At 34.2% G+C, this 21,387-nt stretch overlaps 1 protein-coding gene across 1 annotated transcript; it reads right to left on the bottom strand.

Annotated features, from left to right (window-relative positions):
• Positions 1–1,478: 1,478 nt before the first annotated feature.
• LOC111059683 (protein crooked neck) lies at positions 1,479–21,275 on the bottom strand. Its single transcript, XM_022347322.2, has 2 exons — positions 21,100–21,275; positions 1,479–4,408 (listed from the first exon to the last, which is right to left on the bottom strand). Exon 2 carries the CDS (start codon positions 4,374–4,376, stop codon positions 2,337–2,339), a length of 2,040 nt encoding a protein of 679 aa, XP_022203014.2. The 5' UTR covers positions 4,377–4,408; positions 21,100–21,275; the 3' UTR covers positions 1,479–2,336.
• Positions 21,276–21,387: the final 112 nt, after the last annotated feature.

The following is a 21,387-nucleotide window of genomic DNA, read 5'->3' as shown; positions in this document are numbered from 1 at the left end:
GCAAATAAAACTCGAGCCTGACAAAGTGATTATTTTGTTGGAAAACATTAATCAATTGGATCTATATGAAAGGCCCCTATTCATTTCTGTTCCAATAAAAGTTACACTTTGAAAACGTCAAATTTGCGTTCCTTATGAGTTTACACCAATGTTGATTGATTTTAATTCGTGATCAGAACATGCCAAGTCTGTAGTACAAGCTGATTCATTCCGGTTAGAGCAAGACAGCATTAAGCTGCGTTTACACCAAAGTTATTAACAAAATGTTTCTTTTACCGTCCTTATAAATTCTATTAGATTAAACCATAGAGAAAATTAGATTAAACCATATAGGGCGTTTATGTCGCAAGTTTTACTGTCATCCCAAGCCGATAGTTCACATAGTTCTTTCTTATGCAGCTGTGTGACGCTGGTAGTCTCTCAAATTTTGCCGTTCATACACTATCACCCCAGCAAAACAGTAAAAATTGACAATAATCGACAGTAATCGGCTTGAGATAACAGTAAAAGTTGCGACATAAATTCCCTATACTATGGGATATCTACTTACACTATTATTTCTCTATGATTAAACGTAGCTTGACTAACACATATGCACATCAAATAAACATTTTGTTAATAACTTTGGTGTAACCGCAGCTCTAGTTTCATCATCATCATAGCACTTATGGCCATTTTATTAATTTATTTGTAGTACTTGACTTTGTCGTTTAGAATTTTTCAAGCAAGAGCTGATGCTCAGCGTTTTATATCCTTTTGAACATAAGACACATATAAATCCCTAGCCACACTTATCATGCAGCATTCCGATCCTACTCATGTCCGATATTTGTCTGTGGTGTTGGGACAGATCACATGACGGACATGTATGGCATGCACCATTCCAGGCCGTTGTCATCCGTCATCGGATCGGACAGCTGCATGATATGTGTGGCCCGAGCTAAACACGTGTGTAGTCACACAGCAAGAATGAACGGCCCTTTCACGGGTTTAAACCCGAACGGCCGACATTTCTCCGTTTAAGGCCCGTATGCAGATACTCGGTTTAAACGGAGAAATGTCAGCTGTTCGTTTAAAACCCCGTATGAAACACATTATGAGAAATGCAATAATATCTACAAGTAAACGTGGTTTAGCGTTAAACGTGGTGTTAGCATATCGCTCTAAATCGAGCCTCTGCATACGGGTCTTAGGCCCGCAGTTAAGTAGACCCACGCTAATCTACGAAAAGCAACCCACGCCGTGGGATGTTTTGTAAACCATTGCTAGGCTTCTCCAGACATATGTGTAATATATGCAATGAATAATCCACTTGTCAGCTGATTGATTATGAATAATATTCTATATCAGTGGTTTTAAAAACATCCCACGGCATGGGTTGCTTTTCGTGGATTAGCGTGGGTCTACTTTGCGGCGGGCCTAAATGACCAATTTCAATTAAACCAACATGAAGGGAGGTAAACAAGTAAAGATAATAATCATCCATGAATAGAAGGTTTTATTACACAACAATGATAGACATTGTCAAATAATTCAATCAATATGATATTTACACAATTAAAACAATGCTTACTAGAAACTCAACAACGGTTTTTGTCAACTAATTTCAAAAAATAAAGATGGAGTCTGTAAAATCATGCACCCGGATTCCTTCAAATCGAGCAACACTTGTACATAAAGTTGTCAGATTGGAAACTAATTTAAATTTCAGTCAAAAACATATTATTTGATGTATCCCAAAAAATTATTTGTCAATTTATTTTGTCATCTATTCAATGATTTTCATGATGAAATGATCCTTACTTGAATCAGACGAAGGGTTCTAAGAAGAACTTCAAGGTTCACTAGATTTCTATAATCGATTAAATGTGTCTTCAAAAACGAAAACTAAGTACTACAGTACATCAAATCAGAAGTCTCTTTTTCCAGATTCCGTACTACCTGCTCTCCTGCTTCTTGTTATATTAAATACTGAACAAAAACTCTAATCATACAGTAAGATAAAACACTCTTCTAGTTCCTTCTCAGAAAAATATTATGAAAAATATTCTTAAAATGTATGTATGCACGGCTAGTTATTTTTATTATAAAATAACATCACAGTACCTTTTTTGGAAAGTTTTTAATATAAATATAACAGTGTGTTTTTAATATGTTATTTTATTCATTCATTCATTTGTTGATACAAATTTCATATTAAAAACTTTTCAAAAAAGGGTACTATGATGTTATTTTATAAATATGAAATATTCATTCAATTTTCTTACTTTTTAATTTCCCTATTCACAAACCCCAACAACCCTAATTCATTGACAAAAATCATCATCTTTCTTCTTTCATTCATCATTCTCCTCATCAACCAGCTCCTCCTCCACCTCCTGCTTCTTCTTCCAGGCCTTCGCACTAGCGAGCAACTTAAGGTTCGGTTTCACAGCTTCATCTTCAGGGAAAATATAATCGAAAAACTCCTCCCACCCCTCATCGGTGCCATCCTGAGCCATAACACGCTGCCTCCTCTTGACACGACGCGGCATCTTGTTCTCAACCATAGTGACCGACTGCGGTGACCCGTGTTTACGTTCCAAATCCTTCCAGGCCTCCAACAACATGACTCGCTCCTCCTTCTCACCCGAGGTCCTCAGCGAATTGTTTCCCCTCTCGTAGACCTGCCTGGCTTGTGCCACGTTGTCAATGCCCTCCTCACTGCTGATCGCCAACTCAAACTGCGCGTAACTCATCCAAACCTTCACATGATGTGTCCTCTCCAACAACCTCTCATACAACTGTCTAGCGTTCTGCATTTCCCCCAAACTAGTTTCGAAATCAATGTACGCTTTCCATAACAACTCAGGCATATCCAACCTCGGTTGATTGATCGCCAATTCATAGATCGACCTCGCCCTATCTGTATCCCCCAGCAACGTCTCCAACTCAGCAAACCTCATCCACGTGATACAGTTCTCGTTTCCAAACTCTATGAACTTCCTGTATAACACTCTACACCTATCAAACTCTCTCAACTGTATCTCCAAATCGATATAGCCACGAAACAGTTTATCCTTAGGACATATACCCAACGCCATACCCAGCGTTTTCCTAGCCACAGTCAAATTCTTGTGGCGGATCTCGAAATGTGCGTATAACAACCAGATTTTAGTGAATGTGAACACTTTGTGGGGGATGAGATCCAAACAAGCCCTGTACACCTGCCGGGTGCGTTCCTCATCCTCAGCCTCCAGCTCTTCAAACAGCGCATAGTTTATCCACAGATAAATATACCTCCTCCAGTATTCCTTCTCTCTACTAGGAGGAACATTAGCGATCGCTTTCTCGTAGGTCTCGCGAATTGTATCCAAATTCCCGTCATCTTCGACTAGTCTCAACAAATCAAACCAGGCGTCGTAGTTGTTAGGGTTGGATTTGACTTCCTCCTCATATTGAAACTTCCGTTTGCTGACTATCACATCTTCGATGCCCGTTCTATCGCCGTATTTCTTCTCGTGGATTGTGTAGGCTTTGTACAACTCTGCTGTGCGTTCCTTGGGGATGTGATCTAGCGCATACTTGTAGATAACTCTTGCCCGATCGTGTTCCTTCTGCACCTCCTCAAACTTGGCAAACGCGATGAACAGTTTTTCATCGAGGGTTTCCTCCCCGAAAAACTCCACTGCCTGCTCGAAGACTTTCCGAGCACCGGTCACAAAACCATGGTTCTCTTCGAAACGAGCATACTTGATCCAGTTTGCCACATCAGGGTGCACCATCACGAAACGGTTATACAGAGTGCGGGCACGATCGATCTCTTTGTAGCGGAGTTCGAACTTGATGTAGGTTAACCACGCTTGCTCGTCGGGTTCCCACTCCATCCAGCGTTCGAACACAGCACGGGCCCCCGCTACATTGCCCAACATCTCCTCCATGTAGGTGTACTTGTACCAGAACTGGTTGGCTCGAGGGAGGATGGTGACAGCGCGATCCCACAGGTTCCTGGCGTGGTTGACTTGTCGGTTGCGCATCTCCATTTCGGTGTACTTGAGCCACAGCGTGATGTTGCGGTGGTCCACGTCTAGCGCTCGCTCGTAGATGGACCTCGCACGGGCCACCTCCTTCTGACTTTCCTCCCATTGAGCGTACTTGAGCCAGTTGCTGATCACCATGCGGTTCTTGCGGATGTTGTCCTCGAAGGCGCGTCGCTTCCGGTGCTGGTAGTCGGCCAACTCCTCGGGGTCGGAGATCTTCTGTTTGGGCGGCGGCGGCACAATTTCCAAGTCGCGTTCCTTGGCCTCACGCAGCAGCTGTTCGGCGGTGATCTGCACCTCGGCCGGAGCCTTGTTCTTCACTTTGGCCACTTTCGGCATTTTCTGCGGCTTCTCCATCGCGTCTCTTTTTCTTTCTCTGTCTCTCTCTCCTACAAAGATAATAAAACGGTCTCGGTTATTGCTGGTTGCGCACGTCGATCGAATAACAAGCTACACTACAATTTCAATAATCAATTTGCTCTTTCATTATAAAACATCAGGATTTTTCTGTAAAATCATTCAAATTTGTTTCTATTCAGGTTGAATTAATGCTTCAATGCTCAAAGTGGATTCATGATCTTGTCGGACGATTGCAAACAAGAAGAAGCAGACTACAATTTCCAAAAATCAATTTGCTCTTTTTCGAAAACGTTTCATTATTAAACATCAAAATTTTTCAAGTTCGTTTCAATTCAGGTTGAATAAATGCTTCAATGCACAAAGTGAATTCATGATGCTGTCGGGCGCGATTGCAAACAAGAAGAAGCTCTACTACAATTTCCAAAAGTGAATTTTCTCTTTTCGAAACACGTTCCATTAGCTTATAAAACATTCTGTAAAATCAATCAAATTCGTTTGAATTCAGGTCGAATTAATGCTTCAATTCTCAAAGTAATTTCATGATGTTGTCAGCCGATTGCAAACAAGAAGCTGCACTACAATTTCCAAAAGTTAATTTGCTCTTTTTCGAAAACGCAAGTATTGTTTTGCTTGTATACTATCTGTCTTTCAACCACTCAAATACAATCAAACCCCAATTCATGGGTTGAATTCCTCTATGAATTATTTTTCTCTGTTTTGTCGAGAGATTGCAAACAAGAAGCTACAACCGTCAATTCTGCTTCATTTTCTTTAAATTTCTTAGATAGATAATAACGGTTTTCTTGTTAGATATGGATTTGTCAATCACTCAACATTCAATTCAGGTTGGATTTCATAGTCAATCCATGATGTTGTTCTGTTGTTACATGTATATTTCCTTGTATGCGTAAATTTAATTTATTACCAAGATATTTTTGACGATAAAATTTAATTCAGGTTGGTGCAGCGCTTCAATGTTCAACATTACAGATGAGTTTCAAATTTTGTTTACTTTTTTTATTAAATTTTGTGTTTGTCCAGTATTTTCTATGGCGACAAATAAATCATTCCAATTCAATGCAGGTTGAATTCATTAGTAGTGCAGGTGTATTCCTTCAGCTTCACTCAACTGTTTTTGACAATAAGACTTTCGTCTACCATATCATCAAATCCTTGTCTGTTAATCAACACCTACACAATTGCTTTTGCTTTCCTTCATGTGTTATCAATATTATCTAATACTACTGTCATATTCCATAGAAATTCCAAACTTGAAGTTATCTAAATTGAAATTTCGTATAGGCGTTGGGCAATATTGTCACACTGGATATACATTTTTATATAGATTGTTGTATCACACACCAATTCGAATTTTAAGTACCTTAATTCATTAAAAATCAACTGTTGCACTGTATATTAATTCACTTCGACGTATTGGACATGACTTTTCATACATAGAAACATCTAGTACAAATTCCAAACAACAAACATCTATTCCATAATATATTGAACAATGAATTCTATGTTAAACAAGACCGATCTATAGCTGTGGAGTTAATAATATAATTCACTTCGACGTATTGGACATGACTTTTCATACATAGAAACATCTAGTACAAATTCCAAACAACAAACATCTATTCCATAATATATTGAACAATGGATTCTATGTTAAACAAGACCGATCTATAGCTGTGGAGTTAATAATATAATTCACTTCGACGTATTGGACATGACTTTTCATACAAAGAAACATCTAGTACAAATTCCAAACAACAAACATCTATTCCATAATATATTGAACAATGAATTCTATGTTAAACAAGACCGATCTATAGCTGTGGAGTTAATAATATTTAGATATGTAACTTGCAGGAAAAATCAACAGTCTTAATAATTAAAGGTTGCCATATAAACTGACCTACTAATCAAATGCATTCAATTGAGACAACATTGGGAATAAATTAAATATTACGATTATATTAATAAACAGGGTGTTTTTAAATAATGGGAATGGTTTCAGGACAATTTCTCGAATATTTTTGTTAAATGTTGTATACAGGATGTTTCAGAAGTAGTGTCGAACATTCTAGGGTATTGTTCCTGGATGATAGGAGGCTACAAATGTCGTATTTAAAGTGTCAAAACTTAGCGGTTATCCTTCATAGCTGCCATTGTTATTTCACTTAGAAATTTTTATCTCAATAATTAAATGTTGTATTGATTTGAAATTTGGCATGAATATTTATGCTATAAAGACTCTACTTTAAAAAATAAAATAAAAAAATTTATATGTAAATTTTCAAAATGGCGGCCATTTAAAATATTTGATTGCAAATCCCACGAGAACCGTTCACTTTACAAAAAAATTACAAGAGACAAAAAAGTTGACAAATTTTATCAAGATTTCAAGAATACCTTATTTATTAAGATTGGTCACAGAATAACAGAGAAATTAATTCTTTTCGTACTGCATGCATGACGATGAACAAACAAGATCATCTGAAAACATTGTAAAATTAGCTGGATGGCCATATGGAGTCATACCGAGTTTCAAAGCTTCATCTTAAATACAATTGGAATTGAAAATTTAATATTGATGTTTAAATGCGACAAGTGGTCATGCATGCAGTACGAAAAGAATTAATTTCTCTGTTATTCTGTGACCAATCTTAATAAATAAGGTATCCTTGGAATCTTGATAAAATTTGCTAACTTTTTTGTCTCTTGTAATGTTTTTGTAAAGTGAACGGTTCTCGTGGGATTTGCAATCAAATATTTTAAATGGCCGCCATTTTGAAAATTTACATATAATTTTTTTTATTTTATTTTTTAAAGTTGAGTCTTTATAGCATAAATTTAATATTCATGCCAAATTTCAGATCAATACAACATTAAATTCTTGAGATAGAAAAACAAAAAAACAAAATGGCAGTTACAAGGATAATTGGACACTTCAAATACGACATTTGTAGTCTCCCATCATCCAGGAACAATACCCTAGAATGTTCGACACTACTTCTGAAACATCCTGTATACAACATTTAACAAAAATACTCGAGAAATTATCCTGAAACCATTCCCATTATTTAAAAATTCAAGATTTAATAACATTCACAATTATCGATTCAATTTCAATTCAACCTATACATCCAACAGTCTATATTTAAATTATCTTAAAATTAATAGTAATCACAGAAAATCTTACTCCCAGAATAAAATAACATTGAGAAAAAAATTGTTCATAGTCTTCTTATTCTTATATATATATATATATATAAAAGCGAAATGGCACTGACTCACTCACTCACTCGCATAACTAAAAATCTACCGGACCAAAACGTTCAAATTTGGTAGGTATGTTCAGTTGGCCCTTTAGAGGCGCACTAAGAAATCTTTTGGCAATATTTTAACTCTAAGGGTTGTTTTAAGGGTTTAAAGTTCGTCTTTTAGCATGTATATTCTTCTTCTCCCAATCTCTTAATTATAATTGAAATTTCCATATCATATGTTACTATAGAACTATAATCTAGATAGAGTACCTCTTCGAAACAGTTGTTAACTGGCAAATAAATTAATAATTTTGTCAGGTTGGCATTAAGTTGAGTTGACTTTGTTAGGTTGGCACCAAGTTGAAGATTTACATGCATTTATCGCGGAAAATTGATTGGGCACTGCTACTTCAATCCTGGGAATATAATATTTCTAGCCGTCAGGCTCGCTTCGCTCGCCATATCCGTTTAGCCAGACGTTTAGTCTGGACCCCCGACTGGATTGTCCTAACATAAGATAAAAATGCTCAAATGAAAAATGCTCATTCTTGGACGATCCAGTCGGGGGTCCAGGGGGCGGAGCCCCCTGGCTAGACGGATATGGCGAGCGAAGCGAGCCTGACGGCTAGTAATATAGAAATCTCTAATTACTTTTCTGTCTCTTCCTTCTCTATCGGCTATCTTCTTTCTTCCTATCAAATCTATTATCTTCTCTCTCTCTCTCCTCAAGTCTGAATCGAGCTTTCTTCCCATTGAAAAGATAAGATGAAGCAACAGTGAAGAAGAGTACATTCAGACACTGACAGAGATATTTCACAGCGAACTGAATTGAGGACGACTATGCTATACAAATGCGCCCGCTCAAAAATGCTAGACAAACAAACACATATAGTGAGGTCCACGTTATAATGGCAGTATTTGAATAACATTTATGTTGCAATCCTTGTCTATCATTCGACAAAGCAGATAGCACTATCATTTTCTAGCTCCGCAACGTTGCCAGACGTTTTTAAAAGATGAGAAATATTATTAATGTATTAAAAGAATTAATTTATAAATAATAATTAAACCGTAATTTATTAATTACAGTAACAAAATATTGAATGTCAATTATGAAGATTCAATAAGTAGTCATTGAGAAGTATAATTTCTTGACGAATAAAATATCATTTTAAACAAGAATGAACAGTTAACATAAGATACATACTCATCTCTACAATGTATAATAGTTAATAATGTTATAGTCTACTTTAACCTTTAGTGCGGTCCACGTTATAATGGCAGTGGAGAAAGATAGAAGAACATTGTTGCAGATTTTCTGCCTTGTCACCGCCTTCTGTAGAGGATAGCTGATACCCGTATATCTGTTGTTATATTAACTGTTCATTCTTGCTTGAAATAATCAAATTATATTTTATTCGTCAATAAAATATAGTTTTCAATGATTAAATAATGAATATTCACAATTGAGAAGGAATATTTTGTTAATTATATTTCTATATTGTTGGAATGTAGACTTGCATTGTTCTACATCCATTTTGTTACATTATATTTTCGCTACATTGCTACATTATATTTGTTGAAATATAATTAAGAAGAATTATTTTGTCGATTAATTATATTTCTACATTGTTGAAATACAGCAACGTTGTGGAACTGGAAAAGGATAGCTCTATCTGCTTCTGTCGAATGATAGACAAGGATAACATCATCAAAGGTTAATCAAATACTGCCATTATAACGTGGACCTCACTATAGTACTGGCGAACAAAAAATAAGTTAATACAGGAGCCAAACAAAAATAAAATTGAAAATTCAGTATCAAAACTATTCAAAGTAGAGAGTTTGAAAGAACATGCAGTCCACGATAAAGCCAGAAATTGGAAAAATACCTTCCAATTCCGGTCAATTAATAATTTACAGCTAAATTGGGCCAATTTTTGCGGAAGAACAGCAAAATTACGACAAATCCAATGCGGCATTATTACTAAGCCTGTACAAGTACTTTTGTGCAATTGTGCAGATCAATAAAATGTAATGAGTGGGTGAAGAGAGCATACTGCAGTTTAAAAAAGGAGATCGAGTGAGAAGATTAGAGAAATAAAGAGACATGGAGAGAGAGAGAGAGAGAGAGTGAGAGAGAGAAAAGTGTGTATGAAACTTTTCTGAAGGGGGAAGACAACAGTGGCTTTTGAATAGTTGATGAAGTCGAACGCAATACTGAATGAGTTTGAAATGAGAGGAGAAAAATAGAAGAGGAGTGAAGAGGGGAGAGGAGGAGAGATGGTGATATGAGGAGGAGGATGAAGAGGAGTGGGATATGAGAGGGGAGATGAGAGAGTTGATAGGAGGAGGAGGAGCAGAAGGAGAGGTAGAGTAGGAGTGGAGGAGGCGGGTTGGAGGAGGAGTGGTAGAGGAGGGGTAGAGGAAGATGAGGAGGAGGGGGTGGAGGAGTAGTAGAGAAGGAGGAGGAGGAGAAGGAGGTGGAGGAGGAGGGGTAGAGGAGGCGGAGGAGGAGGATGAAGAGAAAGAGGAGGAGGAAGGGCTGATGAGGAGGTAGATCAACATGAAAAAAATGATTGTGGAGAAAATGAGAAGGCGACGATGGGAGGAAAGAGAGAAAAGTAGGGAGCAAAAGACTAGACAAAAAAGGATCGGAGAAGACAAAAAACGATAAAAATTGGAAAAGGGGGAAAAAGATTATTTTATGGCAGAAAGCAAAAGAAGAATAAAAATAGAAATTCAAGAAGGAAGGAAAGGAAGACGAAACAGAAGGAGAATAGATCGCAAATGGAGAAGAAGAAATAAAAAAAGAAATTCAAGAAGGAAAGGTAGACGAAACTGAAGGAGAAGCGATCGAGAATGGAGGAGCAGAAATAAAAAAAGAAATTCAAGAAGGAAAGGAAAACGAAACAGAAGGAGAATAGATCGCAAATGGAGAAGAAGAAAAAGAGACGCTAAAGAAGGTGGGCATTAAAAATAAGAGGTAGGAAAAAGGGAAGAAGAGAAACGAGTTGTAGTAGAATAAAACAAAAAAAATCTGGTGTGGTACACTCACACAACTTTCCTTGCTTATATTTGAAACTACGATCAGACTTCTGTATCTGTGTATATAAATAAGTTTTTTCAGAGTACTTTTTCCTTCGTGTAAATTGTGAAATTCGATGATTTTTTAGTCGTCATTTTTTTAAAGTCGTCAAAACATCTGTTCTACAGATGAAATATCTCGACTATGTGTTCTTTTTATGACTTGCGCTACCTACCTACCTCATGCACGAGAAGAAGGTTACTAAGTCCATTTCTCAAGGATGGGGTGGACCCCCATTAGTTTCCCAAAAAGGAGACTCATGCCAGTTGATAGAGCTGATGAATCACTATACAGGGTATGAATTTGAAAAAAAATTGGTCTATTTTTTTTAGAAAATCGTGAAAAACATGGTTTTTTAGTAATTATCCGCCATTTTTCTCAAGAATATTACGGAGCTCCTGCAATTTTCACAGAAATGAGACTCATATCAGTTGATAGGGCTTATAAATAGCTATCCATGGTATAAATTTGAAGAAAATCGTTAGAGCCGTTTTCGAGAAAACCGTGAATAACATGGTTTTTTAGTGATTATCCGCCATTTTTCTCAAGAATATTACGGAGCTCCTGCAATTTTCCCAGAAATGAGACTCATGTCAGTTGATAGGGCTTATAAATAGCTATCCATGGTATAAATTTGAAGAAAATCGTTAGAGCCGTTTTCGATAAAATCGTGAAAACATGGTTTTTTAGTAATTATCCGCCATTTTGAATTCAATTTTTTTGAATTTCTTATTGTCGGATCCTCATGGTATAAGGACCTTAAGTTTAAAATTTCAAGTCAATCGGTTGATTAGGAATGGAGTTATCGTGTTCACAGACATACACACATACACACACACACACACACACACACACACACACACACACACAGACCAACACCCAAAAATCATGTTTTTGGACTCAGGGGACCTTGAAACGTATAGAAAACTTGAAATTAGGGTACCTTAATTTTTTTTGGAAAGCAATACTTTCCTTACCTATGGTAATAGGGCAAGGAAAGTAATAGAGGTACAGTTTTGGATGTGCCTGTTGGTCCAACCCCAATTCAATAATTCATATAACATAGGCTACATTGTACATTGAATAGTGTCAAAAGTGATAACAGTAAATACTCACTGTAGATAATAAGTACCCCAATTTGTTAATAAATAATTGTGTACTATTGAATCAATAAATAAAATTAGAAGAGACAGATGGGGAAAGAAAAAACGGAGAAAAAGGAGATGGGAAGAATAAGAAGAAAATAAAGTAAGACGAATAGGAAGAGATCAAGATCAGATAAGAGTTCACTCATAGGAAGACAAACATTACAAACCGTCTAAAACCAATACAGAAATAGAAGTTCCATACTTATATTCACTTATACGAGCTGCATAATAAGAAGCTGCATAATAATAAAATATATGATATTTTTATCTATATAGCTCGTATTATAAGCTGCTACATTCAGTGCAACAATTTGATGCGTCTTGGAGCAACTGCATCATGCAATGATCACAATGATTTCTATCTACTCTCTCTGTTTGGCATGTTGTATACAAGAGAGACTCCCTCCCCCCACCATTCATCAATACTCAGTAACTAGTACAGTCGATGATTTGATTCACTTGGCCCGTATCATGGATGACAATGAATGGATTCATATAGAAAATAACTTATGAACATTCAGATTATTTCTCTTAAATATTGTATAATATAGAAATTATAGAATATAGAAAATCAACCATGGTCATTCAGAGATTATTTCTCTGAAATATTGTATCACTAGCTTACCAGGTTACTTCGTACCACCAAAAAGTCAATGTATCTCATGTCACACTTGACTTTATTTGGTGAATCACAAAATTTATCTGGTATATTTTAATTTACATCTCAATACGGACTTCCCATGTGCTTCAAACTACCGTTTAAATACCAGTAGACAATTTTATCACAGAGTGACGTGTTTATTACAGCTGGTAAGTTTAGATGCTAAATCATATTATCACAACATGATCTTGAATCATGATAATCTTCCCGATCTACGTTAGCCGCTCGGCCGACAATTTCGAAAACATCGGTCTGTAAAATGGATTAATATATAATTATTATTAGTCCCCCTATTAAAATTTCTGGTCAGAAACCATCCTCAATATTCACACAACATATTCCCAAAGTTTCATGCCATTCTGTCAAGTAGTTTTTATGCTTGTTATTTATTTATTTCAAGTGTATACTTGAAGTCTATATGGGCGATTAACAAAATGTTTGTATACTATGCTTGACTAGTTGAATAAATAATTCGAATTCGAAACAAATTGTTATTCAATATAATATAAAAATTCAGCATAATTATATCAAAACTTCATTTAAAAGGATAATAATAACATTTTTGAGGTCTCTCATAATCACCACATAACAAGAAATAGTGAAAATATTGGGAAGTTGAGAGAACATTTTTGTTATCTAAATTATTGATAAATTCTCAACAATTTTAAATTGTGAGAAAACCAATAGTTTGTTGAGCCTCAATCAAGTGATTTCATGTCATCATCTTCATCTAATGTGAAATTGTGAATCAACCAAGGAAAAATTCAGAATAAACTAAATTTTCACTGTCATTCATCAATTAATAATTTCTGACCATACATTTTTAATGATTGTCAACCAGCAATGATCATCTATAGAAACGTTGGGTTTTACAATCCCAGAATGAGAACAACGAAATATTCGGATAAAACAACCTACTGCTGTTGTTGTATTACAGATTGGTAACTGAAAAAAATGTAGAAAAAAACTATAAAACTAGATTCGCTAAGATGCTTCCTGGAATTTCTACAGATAGTGTTACAAAGAAACAAGTTTGACAAGACTGAGTCGCTGATTCACAACAAGTTCAACGCCGAATTAAAACCAACATTATTCCCCATCTCTCACAGAACATGACGAATTCAAGAAATTATTTTCAGTTGGGGAACTGAATAGTAGGCTAATATTTTGCATACTTTGAATAGTCACTGGACTTGGTTTATTCATTTTTTTTTAAAATTAATCAATAAGAATTTGTGCTTTGAAATAATAATTTTGTTTCTGAGTTACTCCATAGTAAAATTTGAAATACTTCGAAAAATACTACTACTTTGTATATTTCTAAATACTTTATTTAATTTTTGAAATATTGTACGAGGAATTTACATTGGAAAAAATACAGCGTACTGAAATAGAAAGTAAATTTGTTATTTATACTAACAGACTTGAGTGAATTCGTTTATACTAACTCTAGAATACTACTTGTATTTTCATCATCACTCCAATACTAATCCTTATGCAAATATCTCTTCAATTATATTTTGTTTTTTTAAAAAGAATATAAGTAGACATATACAATTATTTATTTGTTCTCAATAGACTCTGATACATCAATCTACTTCATATACTGATTTTCTCCAAGTTTTGATTATTTACATACCAGTTTTTGCTGCTTAATAACACTATAAATTATTCTTTAGCCAGTATTTATTGTTCTATCATACATTATGCCTTTTCAGCCAGTAGATATTGAATTCATTAAAAACTAGAACTTTTTAGCAAATAATTTTTCAAGTACGAGTTTATAATAATGGGAACAGTTTGGTATTAACAATAAAAGCGCTTCAAGATTAAGATTTAACAGATGCAGTACCATTTCAAGTGATCTATTCATTTATTAACGTACGTCACTATTATCCCATTAAACCTGTGCTCCAGTTCCCACAAAGAATAAACAATAGCCAACTTCTGTGAATGACGAAACTTATCAAGCTAGAGTAGGGGAAAAATTGTTTGATTCTTTTAAAACCACATAGGCGTAGTATACTCACAAGTTAAATGCAACTAAACTTTGAATATGGGATTCCCTTTACAAAATGTGGGCTAAGATTCTTGATCACTTTAAATTATTTTGCAATATATAAGTCTAAAAACTTTAATTTATTTTGCAATATGTAGGTCTTAAATTTATGATGAATCGAATCATTTCTCTATTTTATCACCCTATGGTCTCAAAGGATTTAGAAGCCCATAACAGTAATAAGCGGAGCAGGTCAACGGTCACCCGACCAGGAGGAATACTAAGTAAACGTCGCTTATCTAATCTTGAGAGACTAGATTTCTCGCTGATTCCAAGGCCAATATGCACTTTGATCCCTCATCACAAATTATGATAGTATAGAATATTCCTATCGCTATTACATAAAAAGGATTATGATTTGCTAGTTGACCGAGCGAAGTGAGGTCTAAGATTCAAGTCGACGGTTTGGCATTTCTCTTAATGTTTAAATGTTTATATGTTGCGCATTTACGGTGAAACGCGATAATAGATTTTCATGAAATTTGACAGGTATGTTCCTTTTTAAATTGCGCGTCGACGTATATACAAGGTTTTTGGAAATTTTGCATTTCAAGGATAATAAAAGAAGAAAAAGGAGCCTCCTTCATACGCCAAATATTAGAATAAAAATCAGACTATAGAATTATTCATCATAAATCAGCTGACAAGTGATTACACTGTGGAGAAGCCAGTCTATTGCTGTATTCCCATAAGGTCTATAGGTTCAATCAGGTACTTGTGGATGAGAATACTGCGTGAGGTCTACTGTTCACAGAACTACTAGTTAATCCATTATTCATTATTTATTTATTCAGACATTCTTCTACTTCTTCTTCTTCAAGTGTGTATAAATGTGAACCCTCCTATCACAACATAAGATAAACTGCAAATTCTGCCAATTTTTGAACTATCCTATAAGAACGAATTGCTTTTTACGGGAAACTCTATTTTCAACTATTGGGAAATCCTTACTGATGTTGACAAAACATCAACCAAGATTCACAAATTAGCTACAAAAGGTATTAAAAAGAAAAACCCTAGAAAATATAGAGAAGAAACTGACAAAAATCAAAGCAAATGAATTGTGAGAACAGAAATCATCCTAAACAGAAGGAAAGCCCTCGAAAATTGAAAGAGAAACCCCACACAAAAAACAATGAGAAAGAATTGTGAGAAACAGTAATCAACCCATATTTATTTATTTAATCATTCAGAATTACACAACTTTTAGAAGAGTACCACAGGCTTATAAGCCCAAAACGGTTCCAATTCTAATTTATACAACAGTCCAAATGTAGCTAGGTTATGTGTCACTTAACATTCTTCAATATTATGAAAGAAGGAAAAACCTAAAGATTATAAAGAGAAGAAGAACAACACAATAGTTATTTGTGCAACTAGTGCGTAAAGTGACAGTTTGCTGCACCGAAAGAAACGTTTACGCCCGAGCCGTAGGCGAGGGCGGAATGGTTTCTTGAGTGCAGCAGAGGAACTTTGCGCCCGTATTTCACATTAAGTTTTTCCTACAGTTACCATTGAATATGAAAAGTGGGTAATTATGGGTAAAATTGCCTGAAATGCATCAAATGTTTTTCTGTGTAATTTTATTATTGATAAAAACATTAATCCTAAAATCCTAAAGTCCTCGTTGTCCTTGGTTATAATATCTACTTAATAATTTGCTCGTTGTGCTTCGTTGCACCTCTGCTCACTATAGCAGCCACAGCAGTCACTGTTACCAACTTCATTTTGATTTTGCTGCACTGTTGCTCCATATAACCTACTAAGTATTTTGCGTTGCCATGTTGCAAATCTGGAGTGCAGAAAAATTTTTCCCGCACTAGAGCGGAAAAGTGATTCTTTGCGTTCTGTAATCAGTGCAGCAATGGCCACTTTTCAACGTAACTGTAGGAAAAAATCATATCAAAAGAACTGTGAGAAACACATATCAGCCCACACTATGAAAGAAGCGCGGTCGTAAGTTAACAGACCTCAATTAGGTCTGACGACCTTGAGAGACGTCAATTTGCAGTTGAAAACTGAAACTGTTAGCAAAGGAAACGACCGATAACAATCAAACACACCAATTCTCACTTTGCCACACTGATGATAACTCACACTAATCAACAGATAGCAGCGACTAACTAATCACAACTGACATATGACTCATTGCAATGGCATTTCAATCACACCTTACAGATTGTGTATTCTTGCAACTAGAATAATATTGGGCGATCTTCCTGAATGCACGTTATTAATTTAAATCGAATCAGAGAACAAGTTAGACAAATCAGACAGGCAAATCCTATTTAATTGACTGCATCAGATATACCGGTATCAGCTATCCTCTGTAGAAGGTAGAGAATTGGCAACGCTGTTCAATCTTATCTCCTTCATACACCACTACCATTAAGAAATTACGTCAAACAGTCGTAAGACCCATTGACGGCTTAAATTATATATTCAGGGAGGTGGAAGTTTCGTCAGGGACTCTCCACCAATAAAAGCCATACGAGTATAATATTATTATTATTAAGGAATTATTATACCAATAGATTTGATTAAATCACTGTTGTAGTTATTGAACTACAAGCAAATTAAGTCAAGATATTCCAAATTCATAGATTCTTTTTTATCACCGCAATAAATTGACCTTTCGAAATACTATCAGCTCAACTATTAAATGTCTTCTATTTCCTATATAAGTTAATCCAATTCGCTAAATTTTTTGATTGATTAATTTTATACTATTTGTTGGAGATATTCAATAATGAATTACTATCATATTCGGTCCCTTAGTGTCTTTTTATTCTCTATTTATTTAAAAAATTCTCAACTTGATTATACTAAATTCTCATTTTTATTTTAAACAAAATCCACAATTCAAATACTCATAAAATCTCACTCTCAAATTCAACAAAATTGTTGATTTGCTCTTAAATCATAAAATGTGAAGTAAAATGTTCAAAAACAGATATCAAACCCTTTAGGAAAATTTAATTGACATATTAAAACCTACAGTCCACACAAAAACTAACCATAAATCATTTCCAAACCACAAACCATTCTTCAATTTGAGTTATGTCATCAATTCTAAAAAATCCAGTAACTGGTGAATTTCTTTCTTCCAGCCTACTCACTTCATTCAAACAGCGAATTATTTTTATCCAATATTCAAATGTGGCAAGGCTACCCAGGGAAAGATTCCTGAACAAGATATGCAAATGGGAAGGCTGAAGCCAATCATTAATTCATTCACGGCTACTCACAGATTATTATTCAATTTCACTGAAACCTCCTTATTTTTTGCAATAACACTTATTAACAATAGATTTTCTTGGGATATACTTATTTATAAGAAAATAAATACGTTTATTCAAACGTAGAATAAAAATGGGATTGGAGGAATTGACAAAATTAAAATAATAGCAATTTATTCAGATAAAATAGATGTTTAAGTACCGTAGATAAAAAAAAAGAAATAAACAACATCGTAATAGGTTAGAAAAAATAAATTAAAATACTGAAATACAATTAATATATATATCTAAATGTAATCCACTCATTGAATAGAGGAGATCCTATCATCAATTAAAAATACTTCTCGATGGTTGGGTATGGATGGATGGTAACCAACCTAAATCTATATATTTGAGAATATTCGTCATCCTTAAGGTGCATACAGATATACGCGCCGCGAACATGAGCAATTCACTTTTAATCAGCTGACTATATCTGTATTTTTACAGAAACGGTAAGATACAGATATGAAAAGCTTGACATCAGCTGATTAAAAGTGATTTGCTCATGTTCGCTTAAATCTGTAAGCACCTTTATACGAACATACATTTTTACAGAAACGGTAAGATACAGATATGAAAAGCTTGACATCAGCTGATTAAAAGTGATTTGCTCATGTTCGCTTAAATCTGTAAGCACCTTTATACGAACATCGTACAAGCATTGGTTCTAACATCCTCTTTAACAAGACGAGGTATTCTTCATTGAATTTAATAATTTTCGTATGAGAGTTCGATAAGAAACTGTACAGTTGATCTATTGTTTGCTTGAAAAATTCCAAAGGAGTTTGATACAGATTCAATTAAAAATAATGAGTCCGAATCAACCAACTTCAAAATACGTTATTTCTCGAATTAACTCTAACTCATTAAAATAAATCTAATTAATGGAAGTGAACCAACAGTTTCCTAAATCAAAAAATTTCTTGCTTCGAGTGTTGAGAACGAGACCATTAACACATTACAAGATGAGAGAGAGAGAGCCAAGTTCCAAGATAGAAGTAATGTAACAGTTGACTAGTTCACCTTCCTTACATAGAAACATGCACTAAATACCAAACAAATCCGAGACTTCACCAACTTTCAACAACATGGGAATGCGAGCTAACAATTATTTTTGAAAGTTCAAAACTTTCAAAATAATGAATCTTTCTATCAGAATGATCTGGAATAATCTATATTTGATTTGTCAAATGCCACGCTTGGTAGACAATGAACAAAAAATAGAAATAGACTCTTGGAGAACTAAAAATAGATTTATAAAAGTCACAAAGCATTCACAACGTGCTTTGAACGTGTCTTTGTTTTCTAAAAAAAAATCTATAGGCTAGACTAAACACTTGTTCCTTATCATTTATAAAATAATACTTTAGAAATGATTTGAGACCTATAAAAACCAATGTTATTCAAGTTTCAGAAATTTGTTAATGGTTTGAAACCAAAATGAGCACGGAGTTCAAATATATCAATGGACGCCAAAATTTCCACTAAGCTTTATACTGCAGAAGGCCTGCTGTACTTTTTGATAAACTTACACCATGGGGTACAATACCATGGATACAACTACTGGTGACACAAAATCAAACTTTAATAATTAAACGCTTTTTATAAGAAATGTTCTAGTTATCTAAAGACAAATAAAGTATTAGAGAAACAAAGTAAGATATTAAAAAAGAGTTAATATATAACCTCTTAAAAATGCATATTTTTTAAACGCGTCTTATGAAAATCATCAAGATATTCATGAACTTTCAATATTGTTTTATAAACATTGAATGAATGAATATCATGGACTAAAGCTACGTTTACACCAAAGTTATTAACGAATTGTTAATAACTTAATCCTTATAGATTCTATTAGATTGAACGGAATTTGACATACACATAATTTTCATCATGTGTATGATAAGTTATGTTTAATCAAATAAAATCAATAAGGATTAATTTATTAACATTTTATTAATAACTTTGATGTAAATGTAGCTTGACTTATCTACCATACGTTTGTTACCAACTAAAAGCGATTGTTATTAATTTATGATTAGTTAAATTACCTCGCTTGAATATTCACTTGCTTGAAAAGAGAGGAGTGAAATTTTAATTTTCTATCATGGTATAGAAAGGACTAATGGAGGAATAGAGAATAATTTTAAAATTTTGTATGAATAATGACCAAATCAGAGAAAACTATATCGCTCTCTGTGTCCAGGCCCTGAAATCCCTTCACCCATCAATTATTATACTCATTATGGAAAGTAAATTTTAGGTTAGCTTCATAATTTTCAAGTTCTAAATTATATAGGAACTATAAACCATACAATAGGCTACTTGTTGCTATATTTCATCACAACGTTATTTTATTCATGAAATCCCACAGACAATGTATCAGACAATCAAACTAATGATTGCCTGAAACATAAAAGCACTGCTTTCTTGATAAACCATAACCTAGCCAAACAAGTCTGTCTAAACATTTGTTGAACAGTTTGTTCAAGAGTCATACAAATAATAGTTTTAATCACATGACTAACCTAATTTGAAATTATAGGATTACCCTAAAAACAAGACTCTAAAATTTTAAATAACCTATGTTTTCTAGAGATTGATTAACGTAATTTATATGTGGCCGCGTTAAAATGTTGTTCAAAGCCGGATGTTAGGTTAGGTTTTGTAATAGTCTACAAACTAGAAAGAATAATTAAAAACTACCTCAATTATTATAAGAGGCTTGAATACAAGTAGGCTACTACAACTGAGCATTCTTTTCAATGCATTTGATTTATAAATAAAAATATATAAATTAGTGGCAAGTTAAAGTAGACTCATAGTTTCAACAATATGAAAACTATTATAAAATTTTCAATTGAAAGTAATTTCGAAACAACTACATATATTACAGATATTAAATAATATACAATGCAACTATCAACTGCCTTTGAAAAACATTGTGCTAATTTAGGCATGATACGGTTAATTGAAACTATTTTTGGTTTAGGCGGTAATGATGATTGATCAAATTAGGCAAAATAGATGTTGATATTATTAGAACCAGCACGTTGTTACATTTGGCTGACTTAAAATACACTTGATGAACGTAATTGAAACGTTTAGCAATTGTGAGATGAATTCCGGAATACACCCTAAAACGACAGGCTTTTTCCAACAGGAAAATAGATCAAATTTCATAATATTTACCAAGTTAAATTATTCTTACCTCTATCAGCTACTCTTCCAACAAAATACCATCAATTGTTCACTAAGTTTTAATTTATTTTTGAGTAATTATTTACGAAACTTCACAAACATCTCTCGGAAATTATCATAACAAGAACTCCTGAGACCGACTGACTAATAAATGCGCCATCTTGTGTTGACATTCGAATTTTGAATGAATCTAAATCATTATGGCCTTGAAATTTAATTAAACAAATGATAGAATAAAATGTTCAATTATTTCAAAAAAACATTGTTAAATTTTATTTTAAAACATGTTCAATTTATT

The sequence above is a fragment of the Nilaparvata lugens genome, chromosome 11, assembly GCF_014356525.2.
Source record: "Nilaparvata lugens isolate BPH chromosome 11, ASM1435652v1, whole genome shotgun sequence".
Classification (NCBI taxonomy): domain Eukaryota; kingdom Metazoa; phylum Arthropoda; class Insecta; order Hemiptera; family Delphacidae; genus Nilaparvata; species Nilaparvata lugens.
The sequence above is the reverse complement of the archived record's forward strand: the minus strand, read 5'-3'. Positions and strand labels throughout refer to the sequence as shown.